Below are 24,353 nucleotides of genomic sequence, written 5' to 3'. Positions count from 1 at the left end.
TCAGTAAGTTATAGATGGAGTCCAGGAATGCACATCACTAACAAGATCCCATCTTGGGGTTCTGGTTAGGACCACTTTTGCTAGCTACTATTTAGCTTTCGAAATATTATTCCTTCATAAACTTTAGCAAAATCTGGATGGATGGTAGATGTTTTGTAATGTCTTCCGAAGAGCAGATGGCCTGATTTGTTTTTACAGCCCTTTTGAACTATAGTTTACATATCATTAAAATTTAACCACTTCGGGCTAGAGACATAGTTCAGAGGTTAAGCACTTGCTGCTCTTCTAGAGGTCCTAAGTTCTATTCCTAGTAACCACATGGTGGCTCACAACTTCTATAGTGGGATCTGATGTCCTCTTCTGACTTAAAGTTGTACATGCAGAAGGAGCACTCATATACATAAAATAAATAAATCTTTAAAAAATTAACTATGTTAAATTTGAATTTCAGTAAATGCTGTAGTTGCACATCCACAACCCCTCCAGTGTACAACAATGCCACTGTATTGAAAGCTCCCTCTTACTGTTAATCTATTCTGCTTGTTCTCTATTTATATATGCATATTTAAAATTATTTAACTATTTTGTCTGTATGTGTGTTTGATCTGAATGTATGCATCACATAGGTGCTTGCTGCCCATGGAGGCCAGAATTGGGTGCCAGATCTTCTGGGACTGGGGTTACAGATAGTTGCAAACTGCCAATGTAGGTACTAGGAATTGAACCTGGATCCTTTAGGAGTAGCCAGTATTCTTAACCACTGAGCAATCCCTCCAGTCATTATATATGCATAGTTTAATAGTATTTTAATGCCTGCTATAAACATTTTATTTGAAATGAACTATTGATAATTTTATGTCAGTATTATAAATAATAGGCTATACAAATTTGAAAAAATGTTTCTTTGAGATAAAAAGACATAGATCTTAGTCTTCATAAGATTTCTATATTTACTTTTATTGGCATATCAAATTAATATTATTCCTAGAGTCAGTTGAAAAATGAAATAAGAAGACTTTACTTTTGTTGGGCAGTTGAGATGACTAATGGGTAAAAGTGCTTGCTGCCAAGCCTGATGACCTGAGTTCAGTCCCATGTGATGAAAAAAGAGAAGTGGTCCTCTGACCTCGGTACCCTCATACTCACTACACAGAAGTGCATAAATGTAATTAAAAGGCCTTTATCATTTGGTCTTTGAAATATTCAGATATAGATGAAATGTAGGAGATAGCTTAAAGGATTCTGTGTGCCAGTCTGACCTGATTTCAATCAGGTTGGTAGTTTGGCATTCTTTCTTTATCTTGACTGGCCTTCACCATCTATTTGTTTCTGGTACTTCATACTCAGTCTTGAAATTGTGTTGTTTTTCCAGAAATATTTCTTCATATGTTACATTATGCTAATAAAACTAAATTTTGTAGGAAAGTAAATGACAAACCCTTGTATATTGTGATTCATTTTGTCAATTTTCAAAATATTAAGTTGGCATCCCAGCAACCTTTGAGTGAATGTGACTGAGTCTTCATGTTTCATTGTGGACTCATGAAATTCATGTCCTCCTTCCTTGTAACTTGCTTCAGCCGTTGTTTAGTTGTCATACTGCTGATAGTTGATTGGATTTCTAAAGTTTGCTCCTGCCCTTTGACCTTTGTTGTTAACATTTAAATATGTCTTCATTCCCTTCTATATACGTTTTTAATAATTTAGTATGTCCAAGACTTATGTATACAGTATTTCAGTCATTATTTCCTCGGGCAAACCCAGCTGATCAGTGAGAATCACTCAGAGGTCATAACCCAGTGCTAGGGAGCTTATTTATTTATCCCAGGAAGTTGTTGATCCTAGAAGTTTTGTATTTCTTTCACCTTGGTGCCTGATTTGACATTGTTCTAGTATATACTCAGTCTTAGTTCAAGATTGTGTGATATTTTGGCATATGTAAAATAACATAAACTCAACTGAATTAAGTTTAGCATTCCTTCTCATTCCTTCTCACTGGTACTTAGTGAGACTGGCTGCTGTTTTCATGGGTCTTATGAGATGGCAGAGAAGAGTAAACGTTAATGGGCTAAACTGAAACTGTGACTCAGTTTTCTAATGATATGACAACATATTTGAGAAACTTACAAGAAGGATAATTTTATTTTGGCTTAGAGTTTTAATAATTCAGTCCAGGGTCACTTGGCCCTGTTGCCTTTGGACTTGTGGTGAGAGCTTATGACCAAAGGGGCCTTTCCACCTCTTTGGTGGTGGAGTGTGATGCCCAGAGAGAAAGAGGAGGGACAGAGGCACACCTCTATGTGACCTGACTCTCCACTAAGCTCTACCTCTGCAGTGGTTTCCACCATTTCCAACAGTGCCCATCTGAGTATGTAGTTGTTTACAGTTGGGCTTCTGGGAGGTATTCCAGATCCAAGCTATAGCAGAAGCAACACCTGGATGAAGTGCAGAGGGACACAGAAAGTATTCACTCTGCTGGCAGGGGGTGCTCAAGCAGTGTCTCACACACCCAGCATTTGTGCTGGGCATTAAAAGAAACAGCCAACTGGTTGTACACAAGATGAAGAATAGTACTTTCAGAGAGAAGGAAAAATTATGTATCAAGGAGGCAGGACAGCTGTTTGGGAAACCATAATTGAAGTGGAGAAAGGGAATAGATGGAGCAAATCAGGAAAGATGAGCTTTTGCACTGTAGGGTTCTGAGTGCAGGCGGGTCTCATGGGCTCTTCAGAACAACTGGTGAACATGAGAGAAATCTTAAGAGGAAGGGCAGCATATGGGTAAGTTCAGTTTTGACTTGACAGACTTGGAGATATATGCAGATGGTAAGTACTTGGTATTATTTGTGGAATGAAAGAAGAAACAGGTGTGAATCACAGGGAACCGAAATAGAACCTGCATGTTAGCCACTGGTACTTGGCCCATCTTCTGGCTCACTGTCTTACCATAAGATTTTCATGGAAATAGCTCAAAGCAAATAGCTCAGTAGAAAAATAGCCAAAGCATAGTTAGTGGTAAGCTCACAGAAGGGGAAATCTGAAAGGTTAAGTAGGTCTGTGTTAACATGTTCAAGGTCACTGTAACTATCCAGGATATGCAAATAGCATTCTGATCCTGTGATGGAAAAGTGCTTAAGTCTGAAGAAAAACTGGTTTTGACTTGGATGTTAATTCACAGTGTTAGCTGGTGAGCCATTGTGGAGAGTGGTGAATGGTCAGCCTTGAGAAAGTCAGAAGACCTACTTTGATGACATTTCCATTCATATAAATCCTGGAAAAGGGTACACCAGTACAAGAGACATGTTCATCTTACAGAATGAAACAAAGTATGATGTCCTATGTATAAAGTCAAATAAGGAAAATAGTATCATTGTATATATGTAGTAACAGATTAAAATACTGAGTTTTAGAGCTTGGTTATCTCTAAGAGGGGTAAGCAGGAAGGAAATTGAATTGTAAGCCTATTATTTATGCATTTGTGCATGTGTCTGGATGCATACTCCCCACAGCATATGTCTGGATGTGAGAGGACAACTTGCAGTTATCTGTCCTCTCTCTGCACCATATGTGTTCTGCAGTAGAACTTGGGTCATCAACCTTGATAGAAGGTTCATTGACATGCAAACCAACTTGCCTGCTTGCAATGTTGTATAAGTAGATAACAGTTACCAAGTATACTTGGTAAGATATTTGAAATGTTTCAATGAAAAAATCTTGTGCCTATACAATTTCAGACTTGTCTTTGCTCTCAAAGTAAAATATTTTTCTAGCATCTAAACAAGTTAAAGAGCTACTATGCAGATTTGACTGATAAATGAGCTTAGAAGCTATTTGATCTTTCAGAAATGACTTCAGCAACAGAGACTCACACAATGCCCTCTGTAGTTCCTGCATCTCCCAGGATTCATCCTGCATGGACTCCCAAAGCATGTCAAATGCCTTGGTTGCAAGTTCCTAACAGAACACTGAGATTTTATCCTGTTGTCAAAGAACCAAGAGCCATTGATGTAAAGGTAAAAATGACCAGGAATATGAGGTCTGCATTGGATATACTCTTACAGTGCAAGAGAAGGTTTCTTATCATGTGTATCTCTATATTGTAACAATTCACTTTAAAATGGTATTTACTGTAGTGATGTTTTCTCAGGCTAAGAAGTACCTTCTTTTAAAGAGTCATGTGATAAAAGACAATTACAGTGTAGTGAGTTATTCTGTGTTTTCCTTTAGCCTTATGCTCAAACCAAGACAGAGTCCTTGCTAAGCTTTGCAACTTGTGTGTAAGATGTTTGGGTTTTGTGACTTCATGTGATTTCACAATGTGCCCTCTGCAGTGTGAAATGTGTAAGTTGGTTTGCAGTCAGAGGGTTTTAATTTCCTTGTGAAGTTCATACTACCAAAAGAAATTGCAATGTTTGACTTCTTTTTCTTTAGAGTCCACGAAAGAGGAAGACGAGTCACAGCACAACCCCCCCTCTAGAGTGTCACGTTGGGTGGGTGATGGATTCCAGGGACCATGGGCCAAGACCACCCTCTGTCAGGTACCTGGTTGTCAGCCACTGTCTTATGCTCAATTCAAGCTATTTGGAAGGATTTGAAAATTAATATATAGAGAATTATAAAACAGTGAGCAATCACAGAGCAGGGAAGAAGCAGAGCTCTGTAGGAAGCACTTGGAGGAGAGACTTCAAGATGGCTCTCCAGGGGGTGCACAGAGAGAAGACTTCAATGTCACAGCTTGTTTTCATTTCAGTTCTTCTCACAAATGGGGATTGTTAGATTTGTAAATGGTGTGAGTGCTGGAAAGTTTCCTTAGTAGGAGCCTAGATTCTTCTTAATAGTAAGTAGGTTCCTGGGAGGTGCTAAGAAAATTTTTGTGTTAAACAGTCTTCTCAAACTATATTAAAAATATAGAAACAGAATATTTTTAATTTTGTTTTCTTCTTTGGAAGAAACAATTTAGATAATTAGCAGTATATGTATATATTTTTCTTTTAGTTTTAACTTTAAGAAGACCATTATTTATCTCAAAATAGGTGAAAATATAAGCCATTACCGTGTTTTCTATTTAAAACCTATTCATGTGCCCCTGAGATGGCTCACTGGGAAAAGGTTGCTGCCATGAAATCTGACAACTGTAGTTTAGCCCCCAGAACTTATGTGGTGGAAGGACAATCCCTCTAATATCATGGCATGTGTGTAGGTGAGCCTACACACACACAGTTAAGTATAAAAGAATCAAAGAAGTATAAAAGAATCAAAGTCTATTTCATATTTGTAGTAGATATTTTCAGAATTAGTGTCTGATCATTTTTTCTGTTTCACACTAAATTCTACTGAGCCATTTGGTGGGCCCCAGAAAGATTAATTTTATGAAAACAAGTGCTAGGGATTTCATCTTGAATTCGAAATCCTGAAGCTTACTTTTTTGATACCTATTTGGAATGCTTTTACACTGCTCTCATTAAATAATTGTCTTTAACAGATAAAATATGTGTGCTGTTCAACACACTGCTTTTGAAGGGTTTTAATCCTTGAGTGGGTTGTTTTGTTTGTTTATTTTGTGTGTGTGTGTGTGTGTGTGTGTGTGTGTGTGTGTGTGTGTGTGTGTGTGTTTGTGTGTGTGTTTGTTGCTTTGTTTTAGCTTGTTTAGAGATCAGTAGGGAATGGTCAGTGACATTTAGTTTAGGTAGAATGTGGTTTTTTGTTTGTTTTGTTTTGTGTTTTGAGACAGGGATTCTCTGTGTAGCTTCCTGTCCTGGCACTTTGTCTTTAAAGCAGGTTGGCCTCAAACTCACAGAGATCTGCCTGCCTCTGCCTCCTGAGCACTGGGATTAAAGATGTGCACCATCACCACCCGGCATATTTTTCTTGCTAATAATAAACATTCATAACTTGTCTATTCCCTTTCCTACCCCACACTTTGTCACAAATATGGATGGTGATGATGAATTTAACATCTGTCCACTCTTAAATGCAGGTTACTACCAGTGTTCCCACTAGGTATACTTCCTTGTGTCATTATCTCCTGTTGAAGCTGCTCTGTCGAATACTCACATAGCTGTTTATTTGTCATATTTTCCTGTCTTTTGAAACAGTATCACTTTATGTAGTCAAGATTGTTGTTTTGTTTTTTGTCTCACTATGTGACTCAGGCTGTCCTCTAACCTCAGCCTCCATATGTGAGAGGTTACAGTTATGAACTACAAAACCTGACTTTGTCAGATTCTCCATGGCATTTAGAGTCACACACGTACAAAAACATACATTTGCATACACATAATATTTATCCTGTTCTGTTTCTCTGATAGTGGTGGTTTGATATATTATTCAGTTAGGAAAAATTCCTACTGTATATTTTTTTTAAATGATGAGTTTCTGTGTATCATGTATATTTAGGAGCCCATGTAGACCAGCAGATGGCTTGGTTTACCTGAAACAACAGGTAGTTGTGAGCCACCATGTGGGTACTGGGAACTGAACCTGTGTCCTCTGCAAGAGCAGTAAATGATGTTAACCTCTGAGCCATCTCTCCAGCCCCTTTTCTCCTCTTTTGCTTTTATTTTGTATTCACAATATACATATGTCATAGCATTTATGTCTCAGTGCTCTTGTATCTCTGATGTTTAACTTACTTCCCTGCTCTTTCTCATTGTAGTCACTTTGACTACTTTTGATCTATGTTTAAACATGCATACTATTTTCTCCTCAGCAAGTTTTCTGTTTACATATGGCGCTCACTTTTTACATTGGGTAGTGGTGGTGGTGATGGTGGTGGTGGTGGTGGTGGTGGTGGGGGGTGTGTGTGTGTGTGTGTGTGTTGTGTGTGTGTGTGTGTGTGTGTAACTGGGTCTTACTATGTAACCCAGGCTAGCCTAGAACTCACTATGTAGACCAGGCAGGCCTCAAACTCAGATCACCCTACCCCTGTCTCCCAAGAGCTGATGATAAAGGTGTGTGTTCCCACCTGGCAACAGATCTTTAATATTTAATGATAATTACTTTAAAGTTCATTTCATGATCATATCAATGGTGACCCTGAGCTTGGCTCTGGCTGTAGCTATTGCATTACCATTAGGTCCTTAACTTTGACCAAATACAAGATAGTTACTGCTGACTTTTGTTTGTTTTTGCTTTTAATATCCATCTCTTTGCTGTTTTTTGTTTGTTTGTTTGTTTTTAAGATAAGGTCTTTCTTACATAACTCAGGCTGGCCTCAAATCCAATATGTATCTGAGAATGACCGACCTTGAGCTTCTGACTTCATGCCTGTACTTCCTGTGTGCTGGGATTGCAGGTGTGTGCTAGAGACTGAACCCAGAACCCGGTGCACTCATGCTAGGCAAACATATCAATGGAGTTCCAGTCCCAGCCCCTCTCACCATTCCGTTTGCCCACCCACATCCTTACTGAGGTGGTGGCTGCATATGATCAAAATACATTGTATGGAATTCTCAAAGTGTTAATGAAAATATATACTACATTTTAACTAGAAAAAGAAGACAAAGCTAAACCAAAAAGAAATAGTAGAGCAGAGCAAAGAATAGCAACAGAATTTTAAAAAATAGAGAAAATCAAGAACTGAACATTGACTCTTTAAAGAGACCAACAAAACTGACAAAATTCTAAACTGGCCAAGATATAAATGGAAATACACAAAATAAAAATTAGACATTAGGGCCAGGTGGCACATGCCTTTAATCCCAGCACTCCGGAGGCAGAGGCAGGTGGATCTCTGTGAGTTCGAGACCAGCCTGGTCTACAAGAGCTAGTTCTAGGGCAGCCTCCAAAGCCACAGAGAAACCCTGTCTCGAAAAACCAAAAAAAAAATTAAATAAATAAATAAATAAATTTAGACATTAGGAGCTCAGAAGATGGATGAGTGGGTAAAAGCACTTGCTGCACGCACATGCATGAGGGCCAGCATTTGAGCCCCCAGTGCCCACATGAAAAGCTAGATATGGCTGTATTTGTTTAACTTCATCACTGTCTCTGAGGGAGACAGACACACAAGAGCTTGCTGGCAGCCAGCTAGCTCCAAGTTCAGAGAAGAGACCTTGTCTCTCGGGAATATGGAAGAGAATGACAAAGTAGGACACCCAATATCCTTCTGGCTTCCAGTCATTCCCACTAAAAAGGAAATGACCACACTACTGTGTTCCATAGCTGTGGTAGGGTGGAACTGTGCACTGGGCTTATGCAGTGGGCCTGTACTGTGAACCTGTGCTGTGGGCCTGTGCTGTGGGCCTGTGCTGTGGGACTGTGCTGTGGGACTGTGCTGTGGGCCTGTACTAGACCTGTGCTGGGCACAGGCAGTAGCATATCATGACAGGAGTGCATGACAGAGCAAAGCCACTTTCCCCATGGTCATGAAGCAAAAGAGAGAAAAGAGGAGGCCAGGTCCCATCATCCCCTTTGCAGACTTATGACCTAAAGACTCTCCATTTAACTCTACCTCTAAAGGTCCCACTAACTCCCAGAAGCACCACACTGGTGATAGAGGCTTTGGAAACACTCAACATCCAAACTATAGCAATACTTTTGGCTGAATTAGGAAGAAGGAAAATCTCAACTGATCTGTAATAAGAGATTGAATTGATAATCAGGAATTTCCCAATAAAAATTTTGGACCAAATGGCTACATCAGTGAATTCTACCCTGCATTTAAAGAAAACAAAATTGCAAGCCACTGTCTCATTTTTTTCCTGTCTCAGTTCTGTCTTTTTCCTTTACTGATTATAGCCACTATCTCTTTTTAAGATAGACACTTAGGTCATTAAAAAAAGTACTAGCAAATATAATTAGGTAGCACATGAATAGAATTATTGACTATGGCCAGGAGAGTGGCATCTCATAACATAAAAATAAATATATAAAATCTATCATATTAATAGGACGGAAGAACAAAAAACACACATGGTCATTTCAACTGATATGGCCTATTATGATTAAAAACTCAGAAAAACAGGGGAAAAATGACATGTTCTCGATGTGAAAATAGAAATAACATTGTATTCAGTAGTGAGACATGGAAAGCTTCCTACCACCGAAAGGAATCCTTGCTGATCCTTGACACTGTACTGAAGGGTCTTGCCAGAGCCAGAAGACAAGAAAAAGAAACAAAACCCATCAAATTGGAGAGGAAGATGCACAACTCTGTTATAGATAGTGTGATTGCAAAGAGTCTACAGGTGTGTTAGGGTTTCTATTGTTGTGAAGAGACACCATGACCATGGCAACTCTTATAAAGGAAAACATTTAATTGGGCCTGGTTTACAGTTTCAGAGTCTTGGTCCATTATCATCCTGAAGAGAAACATGGTGGCATACAGGCAGACATGGTGCTGGAGAAGGAGCTGAGAGTTCTTTATCTTGATCTGCAGATAAACAGGAGGAGTCTTTGTCCACACTGGGTGTAGCTTGAGCATATGAGAACTCAAAGCAGCTGACACACTTCTTCCAACAAAGCCATACCTAATAGTGCCACTCTCTATGAACTTGTAGGGGCAATTAAATTCAAGCCATCGAAACAGGAAAACTATCAAGGTTGATTTGGAAAAACACTGCCTAAAAAAAAAAAATCCATTGTTTCTCAATATAGCCCCAATGATCAGTATGAAAAGGGAATTTACGAAACATTTGCATTTATATTAGCATCCAAAAATTTAAAAAATTAGGAATAAATCCATCCAAGGATGTCAAAACTATAAACCATGAAGCCTATGAGATGAGCTATATAGCCAGGCATGTGATATGTATGCCTTTAATCCCAGCACTGGGGAGGCAGAGGCAGACATATCTCTGAGTTCACCACCAATCCCCTATACCACCCCCCATCCACTCCCCAGGAAGCGTAAGACCTCCCATGGGGTATCATCAAAGTCTGTCACATCATTTGGGGCAGGACCTAGACACCCCCCCCACCCCTACCCATGTGTATCTAGACTGAGAGAACATCCCTTCATAGGGAATGGGCTCCCATAGCCCATTCATTCACTAGGGATAAATACTAGCTCCACTGCCAGAGGCTCCATAGACTGCCCAGGCACCCCAGCTGACACCCATGTTCAGTGAGCCTGATTCTGTCCTATGCTGGCTCCCCAGATGCCAGACTGGGGTCCGTGAACTCCCACTTGCTCAGGTCAGCTGCTTCTGTGGGTTTCCCTGGCATGGTCTTGACTCCTTTGCTCATCACTCCTCCCTCTCTACCCCTGATTCCAGGAGTTCAGCTCAGTGCTTGGCTGTGAATCTCTGTTTCTACTTCCATCAGCTACAAGGTGAAGGCTCTATGATGGCATTCAAGGTAGTTATCAATCTCTTATAGGAGAAGGGCGTTTAAGGGAGCCTCTCCACTATTGCTTAGATTCTTAGTTTGTGTCATCCTTGTGATCTGTGGAGATTTCCCTAGTGCCACATTTCTCACTAAACTCATAATGGCTCTATGTATTAAGGTATCTCTTTTCTTGCTCTCCTTGTCTGTTCTTCCCCCAACTAGAACTTCCTGATCCCTCATGTTCTCCTCACCTCCCTCCCCTCCTCCCCAGTGCTCCCAATTTGCTCAGGAGATCTTGTCCCTTTCCCCTTCTCTGGAGGTCCATGTATGTCTCTCTTAGAGACCTCCTTGTTTCCTAGCTTCTTTGGAGTTGTGGATTGTAGGCTGGTAATCCTTTGCTGTATCTACTTATGAGTGAGTACATACCATGATTTTCTTTCTGTGTCTGGGTTACCTCACTCAGGATGGTTTCTTCTAGTTCCATCCATTTGCCTGTGAATCTCAAGATGTCAGTTGTTTTTTTTTCCCAATGAGTAGTACTCCATTGTGTAAATGTACCACATTTTCTTTATCCATTCTTCGGTTGAGGGGCATCTAGGTTGCTTCCAGGTTTTGGCTGTTACAAATTATGCTTCTATGAACATAGTTGAGCATATGTCCTTATGGTAAGAATGTGCATCCTTTGAGTATATGCCTAAGAGTGGAATTGCTGGATCTTGTGGTAGACTGATTCCCATTTTCCCGAGAAACTGCCATACTGATTTTCCATGTGTTTGTACAAGTTGGCACTCCTACCAGCAGTGGAGGAGTGTTCCCCTTTCTCCACATCCTCTCCAGCATAAACCATCATCAGTGTTTTTGATTTTAGACATTCTGACAGGAGTAAGATGGTATCTCAGAGTTGTTTTGATTTGCATTTCCCTGATGGCTAAGGATGTTGAACAATTTCTTAAAGTGCCTTTCAGCCATTTGAGATTCTTCTATTGAGAATTCTCTATTTAGTTCTGTATCCCACTTTTTAATTGGATTATTTGGTGTTTTGGTGTCTAGCTTCTTGAGTTCTTTGTATATTTTGGAGATCAGCCCTCTGTCAGATGTGGTGTTGGTGAATATCTTTTCCCATTCTGTGGGCTGTCGTCTTGTCTTGTTGACTGTCTTTTGCCTTACAGAAGCTTCTCACTTTCAGGAGGTCCCATTTATTGTCTAGTGCTAGTGGCGTTATGTTCAGGAAGTGGTATCCTGTGCCAATGGGTTCAAGGGTACTTCCCATTTTCTCTTCTAAGAGTGTGGCTGAATTTATGTTGAGGTCTTTGATCCATTTAGACTTAAGTTTTGTGCATGAGGATAGATGTGGATCTATCTGCAGTCTTCTACATGCCAGCATCCAGTTATGCCAGCACCGTTTGGTGAAGATGCTTTATTTTTCCATTTTATAATTTTAGCTTCTTTGTCAAAAATCAGGTGTTTGTAGGTGTGTGGATTAATATTAGGGTCTTCAATTCAATTCCTTTGGTCCACCTGTCTGTTTTTGTGACAATACCAATCTCTATAGTAGAGCTTGAAGTCCGGGATGGTGATGCCTCCAGAAGTTCCTTTATTGTATAGGGTTGTTTTGGCTATCCTGTTTTTTTGTTGTTGCTGTTTTTCCATATAAAGTTGAGTATTTTTTTGTGAATAATTGTTCTGAGATTTTGATGAGGATCACATTGAATCTTTACATCGTGTTTTTGGTAAGATTGGTGGTTTTACTATGTTGATTCTACCTATCCAAGAGCATGGGAGATCTTTCCATTTTCTGATATCTTTAATTTCTTTCTTTAAAGACTTAAAGTTCTTGTCATACAGGTCTTTCACTTGTTTGGTTATAGTTACCCTAAGATATTTTATGTTGTTTGTGGCTATTGTGAAGGGTGATGTTTCTCTGATTTCTTTTTTAGCCTTTTATCATCTATATATATAGTAGGGCTACTGATTTTTTTGAGTTAATCTTGTATCCTGCTACTTTACTGAAGGTCTTTATCAGCTGTAGGGTTCCCTGGTCAAATTTTTCAGGTCATTTATGTAGACTATCATATCATCTGCAAATAGTCCAAGTTTGACTTCTTCCTTTCCAATTTGTATCCCCTTGATCTCCTTTTGTTGTCTTACTGCTCTAGCTAGAACTTCAAGTACAATATTGAAGAGATATGGAGAGAGTGGGCAGCCTTGGAATGTGCACTACTTTTACAGAGGTCATAACATCAGTTTCTAGCATCCTGATGAATGTTCACAACTACTTATAACTCCAGCTACAGAGAGCTAGCATTCTCGACTCCAGTCATCTGCATTGCCACATGCACATGGGTGGACTCACCCAATTAAATGAAAATATATTGTTAAAGAAAAAAAACAGGTTGATTTTAGAATGTGTGAAAAACCTAAATGGACATTTCTTTAGAGAGGTAAGGCATACAAGTGGCAACTCAGCCCACTAAAAGAATTGTAACATAGTCCTTGGCTAGACAAAAACTAAAAAGAAACTTATAACAGGATACTACTAGGTCAAGTGAATAGAATTGTGTACCCTAGAATCCATATATCGAAGCCTTAACCCCTCATGTAAGTGTGTGATAGGGACTTTAAGGAGGCAATAAATGAGGCCATTTAAGGAGGTTTATAAGAAGATGCAGACACCAGGCATATTTCTTTGTGCCTGAACAGAAGACAGGACATAGCAAGAAGGTGGTCACATACAAGTCAAGAGAAGTTTCACTAGAAATCAGCTCTATTTTTGGGGACAGAAGGATGCTGAGAATCAAGCCCCAGAGCCTTGTGCATGGTAGGCAATTGCTATACTACTGAGTTCTCTTCCCACCATTGTTTCTGAGATGCCAGTCTGGAACATGCTATGTGGAGCATGCTGGCTTCAACAGGTGACCTGTTTGCCCTCTGCCTCCTGAATCCTAAGATTACAGGTGTATGTCACCACTCAGAGTGTCCTGGTTTGCTTCTCTGTTGTGATAAAATATTGGCCAAGACCAGCTTGGTAGAGGGAGGATTTATTTAATCTTACAACTCCCAGGTCCCAGTCCATCACTTAGTGACATCAGGACAGAATTTCAAGGCAGGAACTGAAACATAGACCAAAAAGGATCACTGCTTACTGACTTGCTTTCAAATACCCCAGGAGCTAGGGGCTCCTACATCAATTATTAATGAAAGAAAGGTCCCCACAAAGTTACTTATAGGCACTGATGGAGGTAATTCTTCAGTTGAGGTTCCTTCTTCCCAGGCTACTCCAGTTTGTGACAAATTGACTGAAAAGAACCAGAAGACCTTTTCTACTGGCCATCTTGTTTTGGGGCTTCTAACCTCTAGATTTAAAGGAATACATTTCTGTTTAAGCCAACCAAGTCTGTTCTGTCTTGTTATAGCCCAAGATGATTATAGAAATATAAAAACCTTCTGAAAATGTTTTTGAGGATGCAGACAAATTGGAATCTTCTTGTATTGCTAGTGGAATTTAAAACGCTGAAACCTCTATTGAAGAGTTCTGCATTTTCACAAAATGTCAAGATGAAGAATTACTGTGTGGCCTTGCTATATACTACAGAGGTATTCTGTGTGTATATATATTGGCTTGTTTTGTGTATCAACTCACACAAGCTGAAGTCATCAGAGGAAGGAGCCTCAGGTGAGGAAATGCCTTGATGAGATCCAACTGTAAGGCATTTTTTAATTTAGTGATCAGTGTAGGTGCTGCTGTCCCTGGGCTGTTGGTCCTGGGTTCTAAAAGAAGGTAGACTGAGCAAGCCATAAGGAGAAAGCCAATAAGCAGCTCCTCTCCATGTTCTTTGCATCAGTTCCTGCCTCCGGGATCCTGTCCTGACCCTGACTTCCTTCAGTGATGGACAGCAATGCTGAAGTGTAAACCTAATAACCCTTTCCTCCCCAACTTGCTTTTTGGTCATGGTGTTTCATCACAGCAATAGAAACCCTGAGATATTGTACATGCCCATATGTATTTGGGTATACATGTGTACATTTTTGTGTGTCATGCAGGTGTTCTATTCATGTCAAGGTCAAGACAGCCTTAGCTGTTGTTCCTTAGGCACCGTCTACCTTTTTTTGAGACAGTCTCTGATTAGCCTTGAACTTGCCTAGAACACTAGGCTGGTTTCTTTGTAAGCCCCAGAGATATACCTTCGTCCATCTCTCCCAACATGTGCTACTGCCTGATTTGTTTGTTTGTTTGTTTTGTTTTTTTGTTTTTTGTTTTTTGTTTTTCTGAGACAGGGTTTCCCTGTGGCTTTGGAGGCTGTCCTGGAACTAGCTCTTGTAGACCAGGCTGGTCTCGAACTCACAGAGATCCTCCTGCCTCTGCCTCTCGAGTGCTGGGATTAAAGGCGTGAGCCACCACAGCCCGGCGATTTTTATTTTTATTTATTTTTAATGTGAGTTCTAGGTATTGAATTCAGGCGCTCATGCTTCTAAGCAAGCACTTTGCCTAAAGCTTTCTGCTCAGCCCTATGTGGAAGTCATAAAGACATTTGTAGACCCATGCTGATAGCAGCAATAATTCATTACCAAAAGTTAGAAACTCAAATGTCCATCAATATGACTAAATAAGCACAATGTCTTGTCGAAACAGTAGAATATAGATGTTATTCAGCTATAAAAAGAATGAATTTCTTTATATTGCTTGGATTAAACTCAACACCTTGGATGTGTAGACAAGCACTCCTCTGCTGGTCCACACTCCTGGATCCTGAAATTTGATTCTTGATACAAAGATGGACCTTGAAAAAAAAATGACAAGTGCTTAGTGAGATGATCTGGATACAGAGGGATAAATAGAGTCATCATACTGGCATAATGTAGGTAAAACAGGCCCAGACATGGAATAGAATGGAGGCCATGTTGTGGGTAGGAGAAGTCCTGATTAATAGGTACAGTGTTGGATATGCTAAGAGTCAGGTGTGGATGGTGCTGGTGACTGCATACCATTGTATATGCAATGCCAATGAATTATACCCTTACACATAGTGTTTAACATGGTAATTTACATTGCATATACTTAAACATAAGCATAAAAAGGCCATTATTTTATTAGAAAGGTCTTTAGGTGTCAGTAGGAAAAATCTTTTTTTTGTTGTTATTGTTTTTTCGAGACAAGGTTTCTCTGTCCTGGAACTCACTCTGTAGACCAGACTGGCCTCGAAGTTACCTGTCTCTGCCTCCCAAGTGCTGGGATTAAAGGTGTGTGCTACTACCACCTGTCAGGAAAAAAAAATCTGCTTAGGCTTCTGACAAATACAGAATTTATAAAATCTCATTTTTGCTTGAAAACTCAAGTTTTATCATTGAAAGTACTCAGTAATTTTTCTTGATGTTAAAGACCCAGTCAAGACAACATTTCACAAAATAAAGAAGCCTAGAGAATGCAATCATTGGTCATTCTAATTCAGACAGTACTGTGGCAGGTAAGATAACTCAGTAGATAAAGGCACTTGCCAATAAGTCTGATAACCTGAGTCCTATCCCAAGGGTTCTGCAAGTTGTTGTCTGACCTTTACCTATGCACTGTGGCATGCACATGGAAGCACACATATGCACATGAGTAAATAGTTTTTTAAAAACAGTACTCCATGTGAAAGCCCATATTTTACCTCAGTCACCTGAGTGTTTTAGCACGAGACATCTGTTCTTTAATAGACCATGTAAGCATTGTTTCTGTCACATATCTTTAAATTGTGGTAAACAAACACACACAAAAAAAATAAAAACCCAGCAAGTTTACTGTCTTAACTGTGCATGTGTAGGTATGTGCCTCCATACATGCAAATGTAAAGGGCAGAGGTCAATATTGATTGTCTTCCTCTGTCACTCCCCACCTTTCCTGTTTTGAGATGTCTTACGCTGAACCTGGAGCTCTTCATTTTGGCCACATTTGTCTGGTTAGTGAGCATCCAGGATTTGCCTGGCTTCCCAAAGCCCAAGTGCTGGGGCTGTAGATTGTGCATGCCACTTCCTGAGCCATGTCTCCAGCTCCATCCTGCTGTAGGTGTGCAGTTGACAAAGGTTTTCAGGACATTTCCACCATACAGATCTGAAGCTTCCATGCTTTTGTCATACAGAATAGATGAGCACTCTGTAGCTGTGATGTCATAGAGTTAATTTTTCCACTTCATCCAGAAGTAAAGCTACTTTTTTTTCTCACTGCAAGCACATAGGAGGGAAGAATATAGTCATTAATAAACTTTGACCACAGCCCCAGCTTATGTCAACACACCATCGCTGTTAGGATGTCCTGTTAGGATGGACTCCAACACACTAGAAAGAGACAACAGTGTCTTAGTGTTGTATGGAGACAGTTTGGGTTTGCAGGCTTTTCGAGGGTTCTCCTGTACCCTCCAGGGCCTGCCTGCACTTTGAGAACTGCTCATGTGGATCACTGTCTTAGGAGGATCTTGGTGTCAAGGTAGAGGAATAGTGAATGCAAGTAGAAGAAGGCCTAGACTCGAATATTCAAAGGGTTCTTATGAAAGACAGACCAAGGTGGCAAGTATTGCAGAGGGAGACCAATTTAAGCACATTCAGGTGTGACTTTAGGAAGGTGAGATTGCTGGTTTCATCCTGTCAGACTTTCTCTCATTTCCATCATTCATTTTTATATAGTTAAGTTGAGGTTTGCTCTAGTACTGTAATGTTGAGAGAGAAAAAAACTAATCTCAAACAAATAATCTGGAAGAGTAAATGAGCTGTTCAATTTTCTTTTTAGAGTTTTAGTGAATTATGGCATTGTTCTGAGTGCTGTATTGGCCCTATATAGCAACACTCCTGTCGATGTGTGCATCAATAGTTAAGGATGTCCTTACATGGCTCACACAAGTTCTGGTGATGAGAACACAGTCCTCTTGTTTGGGGTAAACTGCTGATACCTTTTCCTCTTCTCAAACAGCAGTTCAAATGCGTCACCTTCCGAAGGTGCACCACTCACAGGAAGCTGCAGCTGCACTCCTCACTCATTCCCAAAGTTCCAGCACCCTTCTCATGAACTGCTGAAGGAAAACGGATTCACCCAACAAGTGTACCACAAGTATCGTCGAAGATGTTTAAGTGGTAAGATGCCTGTCCTTTGCCTAGCTGTGTTGGCATCATAGGGAACTCAGTCAGAATGGCAAGGTGCCTGTCCTTGTCTAGCTGCATTGATGTTACAGGAGATTCTAAAACTTGAACTGTCACTTGATATCTTGCTAAAATAGCCTTTTATTTTGTTGTACTTACAAATAAACACTTTTAATTTATATATTCCTGTGTTTTTTACAGCTTACACACATTAGTAAATGAATTTAGTACATTCTTCTTGCTACTGTTGACAAGTACTTATAACTTGAGCAGTGTGTCATAGATTTACTGTTGGTCCTATATTTAGGAGAATCTCAATTACTGTTTCAGGGTTGGTGTTGTTTCATTTTGAGGTATTATTTCTTTCCAGAGAGAAAACGCTTGGGAATCGGACAGTCACAGGAAATGAACACCCTCTTTCGTTTCTGGTCCTTCTTCCTCAGAGACCACTTCAATAGGAAAATGTATGAGGAATTTAGACAACTTGCTTGGGAAGATGCAAAAGAGAATTACAGGTCAAACGTTTCCTAATGCTTTTTCTAATTTTCTTTTTAAAAACACAATTTCAAGTAGTCTGATTTTGAAATAACCACAACATAACTGGAATGAGGATTATATTTGTTTTTTGTTGCTACATAGTAAATAACCCGTAAACTCAAGAGTAAAATGAACATTTGTTAACTCCTAAGGACAAGACTATAGGAGCCACCTAGCCAGATAGCTCCAACCCAACGTCCCTCATAGGATTTCATTCAGGGTATTTCCCTGATCTCTGCAGGATCTTTTTGGTATCCTTACCTTGGCTGTTGGCCAAGGTATCATTTCCTAGCCACAGCTGCCTTCCATAGAGTATTTTTCAGTGTAGCTATTCACAGAGCAGACTAAGAAAGAAGGGCAGCTTCCAAGACAGAATCCTCAGTACTTGTCCCAGGTTCTCTAGGGAGTTTGAAGAAATAACATGGAAAATGCTTTTCTGATTTGTAAAATGAGTTTATAGTCCTCTTGTCAATAGATCTGCTGTGAATATATTTTAGAACTATCAATATCCATTTAATTAAGCTTATACCATTATAGTTGAAGAGATAAAAAATGTGGACTTTTTCAGACAAAAGATTATATTCAACAAACAAGTACATAATTTAAACTTTGCTTTGAGAAAAATCTAAAACATTTTCAATCAATGTCACTGGATCTTTTGACCAGTTGGGAAATAACACTGTCCTGCACTGATCAGCATGTCAGTTAAAAATCTGCACTATCCAAGAATTTATGAAGCTGAGACAGAAGGCTGGCAAGTTCAGGGCCAACTAAAACTACATTGTGAGTTCTAGGGTAGCCTTGAGTACAGAGTGAGACACTGTCTCAGAAAACAAAAACAAGAAATACTACTGAAATTATCTCTGTTAAGGTTTGTGCCATGTTTGCTTGTATGAGATATCACTATGAGGTGCTAGCATGATTCTAGCAAAGCCACAACTTTATACCTTTTTCTTCCTTCCCACAGGTATGGGTTAGAATGTCTTTTCAGGTTTTATAGTTATGGACTGGAAAAAAAATTCAGACAAGAAATTTTTAAGGATTTTCAAGAAGAAACCAAAAAAGACTACGAATCTGGTAAAAACAAACACTGTGTTTGTAAACTGTAGACTTGAACTGTCAATAAATAGAAAGGGAGGCTGACAAGATGACTCAGTGGGTAAAGGCACTTGTTGCCAAACCTGTAACCCTGTAATGAAAGGAAAGAATTTACTCTAAAAATCTACTCTAAAAAGCATCTTGGCCTGTACCTACTTTGTGTGTGTGTGTGTGTGTGTGTGTGTGTGTGTGTGTGTGTGTACATTAGTGTGCTCATACACACACATACACACAAACATGCAGTTTTAGAAAAGAAGAAAATAATTTGTAGCTTTTTATCCTCAGGACAAATCATTTAAGGTCCTGCCCACTATTGTTAGTTCTTCATGCTGGTGGGACACCATGTAGTAGTGAGAATGCTCCTCCTGTGAAGCTATTTGTTTGTTTGGTTGGTTGGTTGGTTTTGGTTTTTTGAGTCAGGGTTTCTCTGTGTACCTCTGGCTGTTCTGGAACCTGCTCTGTAGACCAGGCTGGCCTTGAACTTACAGAGATCTGCCTGCCTCTGCTTCCCCAGTGCTGGTGCCTTTACCTTATGGAGGTGTAAGTCAACATTAACTTCTTGATAAACATGGCTACTCATTGGTGTGCTTGGCAAGGCAAATGAGAAGCGTGGGCTCTGGTCCATATAACTCTGAGTCCCTTTCTCTTGCTTAGTAGCCATGTGACTTCCACTTCCTCCACCTTGCCAGTTCCTGTATTCCCATCTGTAAGGTAGACAAGAGGAACCATCTAACCAGGCTGGTTACATGAGGTTCAGATTATTTTGATCTGTGATTAAAAACTTAAATAGTATCTGTTATATAACAAATGACCAGTGAATATTAGCTGCCACCATTGCTAATTTACTGTGTCTTAATGGACCGTAAGTGGTTTACTAATGGTGGGATCATATGCATGATAGATTTGTTAGTTCTGTATAACATATATTCTTTTGTTTTTAAGGCCAGCTATATGGACTGGAAAAATTCTGGGCCTATTTGAAATATTCTCAATCTAAGACACAGTCTGTGGACCCAAAACTTCAGGAGTACCTCTGTAGTTTTAAGAAGTTAGAAGACTTCCGTGTTGATGTAAGTTTTAATTTCTGTCCCCTATTGTTTTTATCACCTGTATAACTTGATAACAAATTTTTATAATGTTAATCTTAAATTTTTTAGTTTTTAATTTTGAAATTTTAACTTTTCATTTTGACATCAAACTTTGAAAGCAGGTACAAAAATAGATAAAAAAAAATTACCATTATTTTCTTCATTTAGATCTCCCAAAGTTGGGGGCTTGGGAGATGGCTCAGTTGGTAAAGTACTTGCTAAAGCTGCAGCAGATATCCCAGCCATGTGAAAGCTGAGCACAGTAGAGTGTGCATCTATAACCCTGAACTGGGGAAACGGGTGGGAACAGTGGCCAGCCAGCCCTATCCAAGGGTTAGTGAGAGCCCATGTCTCCAAAGACAGTGTGAACAGTGACAGAGGAAGATATCCAACATCAACATCTGGTCTCCACATACAGGTTCTCACACACACACACACACACACACACACACACACACACACACAGAGAGAGAAAGAGAGAGAGAGAGAGAGAGAGAGAGAGAGAGAGAGAGAGAGAGAGAGAGAGAGAGAGAGGAGAGAAAGGAGAGAGAGAGAGAGGAAGGGAGAGGATTTCTCAAATGTGAACACCTTACATAATGGTACACTTGTCAGTGCATTTGAATTTGGATATGCAACCATACTTATATGGTCTCTAGGCTGAGGAGATACCACTGGTGTTTCTGATGTGAAGCTTTTTCACTAAATTTTGTCTGGTTTAGCTTTGGATTGTTTTCCATGCTAAGGATTGAACCAGGGGCCTTGTGCATGCTGAGCAAGTGTTCACCACTAAGCTGTATCATCACCCAAACTTTGTACCTTTTTTTTTTCGAAGATTACTTTATTTGTGTATGTGTGTATGCATGTATGGAGACAACCCACAGAATCCAGAAGAGGGCTTTGGATCCCCTGGAGCTGGAGTTACTGGAGGATATGAGCCACCTGATGTAGGTGCTAGGAATCGACCCTGATCCTCTTATCTGCTCTCTCCAGCCCCAACTTTCTATTTATTTTTTAGAATTGAAGATTTTTTTAAAGATTTATTTATGTATACAGTGTTCTGTCTGCATGTATGCCTGCAGGCCAGAAGAGGGCACAGGATCTCATTACAGATGGTTGTGAGCCATCTTGTGGTTGCTGGGAACTCAGGACCTCTGGAAGAACATCCAGTGCTTTTAACCTCTGAGCCATCTCTCCAGCCACCAACTTTCTACCTTTTTTTAATGTGCTTTTATCCATATAATTTTATAGGACTGCTAATATGCATTTAGAGTTCCTTCATCATAAAAATTAGTGTAAGGGCTGAGCCTAGTGTGTGTGTTTGTAGCTTGGAATGGGTAGATTCCTGGCAAATTAATGCTGTTAATTGGTAGGTACTTTAATTGGTTTGATTTCAACTGCAAAAGAAAAGGGTTAAACCAAGAAAATAACTGCAAAGGAGGAAACAGGGTGGGGGGTGGGGCTGAAAAGTAGAAAAGGTGTCATTCCTGGCTCAATGTAAGCCACAGATGTAGACCATCAATTCCAAGTACAACAGAAGGAGGGAAAAGATGACTGGCTTTTTTGTCTTTGTTTTTGTTTGTTGTTGTTTTGTTGTTGTTTTTGTTTTGTTTTGTTTTGCTTTGAGACAGGGTTTCTCTGTGTAGCTTTGGAGCCTGTCCTGGAACTCGATCCATAAACCAGGCCAGCTTCGATTTCACAGAGATCCACCTGCCTCTGCTGGGTTTAAAGGCGTGCACCACCAATGCCCAGCTGAAGATGACTGTTTTAACTTGTTTATTTATTTATTTATTTATTTATATTTATTTGTTTGTTTTTCGAGACAGGGTTTCTCTGTGGCTTTGGAGGCTGTCCTGGAACTAGCTCTTGTAGACCAGGCTGGTCTCGAACTCACAGAGATCTGCCTGCCTCTGCCTCCCGAGTGCTGGGATTAAAGGTGTGCACCACCACTGCCCAGCTTAACTTGTCTTTTAGATTAAAAAATATTAGTCTAACTATATTTACAGTTGGATCTATAACTGTATAACTAAAAAAACGCCTCAAAGCACTTGTTTTAAATACAGAGTACCTTCTCTCTTCCTGCTTGCAGTCTAAATGAGTTTGAAGGTGTTTAAATTTAGTATCTTCAATAATGCTATCTAGTCCCTCTATCATGGGAACCCTGGGTGAAATGTCAAACTGGCTTGAGGCTGTTTAGCTTGGCACTTTTCTCCCCTTTCTGGTTCTATTCAGCTGTTAAACATTAGACACTAGAGAGGCCCAGAATAGGAGCTCAGTGGTAAGGAAGGGACTAGAATTGCAACACATCCAAGTGTTTTTTTTGGAGGGAGGGAACCCTCTGTGCTTATTCCTTAAACATGAGAGGAGCTTCTCCAGTTCTTGTGACTGAACAAGCTAATCCCAGTCTGCCAAGGAAATGTGAATTTAATCCTGTGAGTTGCTGTAAGAATTCATTATACTGCTGAAGTCTACAAAGCACCAATATGAATCCCCTGGTTGGTAAGTCTGGCTTTACACTCTGAGAGGAGTAGTGAAAAGTGTCTACTATGCTGTCTTTTCATGCTTTGCAGCCCCCTATTAGTGAGGAATTTGGAAGAAAAAGACATTCATCTACTTATGGGGAGGAGAGTAATCGCCATAGACTTCCATCTCACTCCTCCACACCACCACCAAGTGTTGCTCAGTCTGCATCTGCCAGTGAACCACAGGAGAAATCCTCAGGCACCCAGTGACAACTCATACCATGACAGTGCTGCCTCGGCCTCCATGGGTGAAGTACCAGGGAACTAGATGCTTCCACAAAAGTTGTGTGTCCTTGAAATCAACAGCAGCATCTTCTGATGTTTAATTGTGATAATCAGAAAACAAAAAGGAAGAAAAATGGTTGTCTATTTTTCTAGCAAGATAAATTCTACACGTTTACCCCGATTCCACAAACAAACAAGGTCTGGTTGACGTTAGGAGATCCTGTAGTAATGCACTTTGGCCTCAGATTTTCTTGAAGGCCAATGTTTACAAGAGCAAAATTCCTTTAATACATTTAAACACACACACACACACACACACACACACACACACACACACACACACGGAATACCTGACATTTCAGCTCATCCTTCTTACAGAAGATACAGTATGTTGTATTCATCTCTTCTATAGAACTCTTAAAGAGTCAGTGAAATCGTCCCACTGTCAGTCCATATCTGAACTTGTTGAAAGCAAGAAAGGATTATGTATATAGGTTTTAAGTTCAGAAATGGATATGAAAGATATTTTTTCTTGTATATACATAGTTTAAAAGAATTTTTTCTTTCTTTTTTTTTTTTTTTCCTTTTTTACACAAAACCATGCACAGCAGACTGGTCGTGAGGACTATAAGCTTTGGCTGTTGCTGATTTCACAGCGCTGTGTTGATGTGGAGCTTTCTGAATTGGCATAAGCTGGGTATATAGAGTCAGAGAGACTGACTTTTGTGATTCTACAAAAACTTGCACATGTAATTAAAAACAATTGGGATCTGTTGGAAGTGTAAATAAATTGTTTTGAATGTGTCTGCTGTTTATATCTACAGGTGGGTGTGTCACAGCAGTCTCATAACCAGTCACCTAAGAAAAGCATTTAGTTTTTTTTCTTTTTGTTTCTTTTAATTTTGTCTTATGCTCATAATTGTTTTCAAGAGTTGAGACAAGTTGATTTCTAATTCTTAGTGCTATTGCAACTGATGTAAATAATAGTTTTATTTTGTGGAATTTAAAAATAAATTATTTTGAATTATTTGAATTGACTTAAATTTTATTTATGCTATATTTACAAAGCTGTAGTATTTGAATTCTACTACATCAATTGTTATTACGTTTTGTTAGTGAAGTTCTAGTTACAAAGTTCTTAGGCCGTTTGTACTGAGCATAGTATGATTCACAAGTACTTTATCGCACTGGCAGAAACAGCTAGTTTCAATGCATTACAGTTATTATTTTCTTTTTGAGCAGACTGGATATCTTATCTTGTTCTCATAAGTTACATATTAAAATGCTCTGGGGATGTGACTAGTGGTAGAGTACTTACCAAGCATTTACAGGGCTCTGAGTTCAATCCTCACCATTGGGGAAATCTACCATACATAGGGATGGTCATGTAGCTGGGGTAAAATGCTTGCATAGCACTGTGAGGCTTAGACTGCATCCCTAACAGAATAACGGAAAATGAGAGAAGGATGGGGAGAAACAAAGAAGAAAGAAAGGGAAAAAAGAGACAGAAA

The 24,353-nt window shown here is 39.6% G+C and overlaps 1 protein-coding gene across 5 annotated transcripts in view; it reads left to right on the top strand.

The window, feature by feature from the left end:
- The window catches only part of Larp1b (La ribonucleoprotein 1B), a 110,162-nt gene extending 86,978 nt beyond the window's left edge, over positions 1–23,184 (top strand). For 4 of the 5 annotated variants that reach the window (XM_027391921.2, XM_027391922.2, XM_027391920.2 and 1 more), the window contains exons 12-18: positions 3,843–4,012; positions 4,431–4,537; positions 17,209–17,369; positions 17,746–17,890; positions 18,880–18,989; positions 19,953–20,080; positions 22,666–23,184. In XM_027391921.2, coding sequence (XP_027247722.1) covers positions 3,843–4,012; positions 4,431–4,537; positions 17,209–17,369; positions 17,746–17,890; positions 18,880–18,989; positions 19,953–20,080; positions 22,666–22,827 — 983 coding nt within the window. In that variant the 3' untranslated portion in view covers positions 22,828–23,184. Of the gene's footprint in view, positions 1–3,842; positions 4,013–4,430; positions 4,538–17,208; positions 17,370–17,745; positions 17,891–18,879; positions 18,990–19,952; positions 20,081–22,665 lie in introns of those variants that run through there. The other variant, XM_027391928.2, reaches the window with a different exon arrangement.
- The last annotated feature ends 1,169 nt before the right edge of the window (positions 23,185–24,353 follow it).

The sequence above is a fragment of the Cricetulus griseus genome (assembly GCF_003668045.3).
Source record: "Cricetulus griseus strain 17A/GY chromosome 1 unlocalized genomic scaffold, alternate assembly CriGri-PICRH-1.0 chr1_0, whole genome shotgun sequence".
NCBI lineage: Eukaryota > Metazoa > Chordata > Mammalia > Rodentia > Cricetidae > Cricetulus > Cricetulus griseus.
This window is presented reverse-complemented; position numbering and strand designations above follow the sequence as displayed.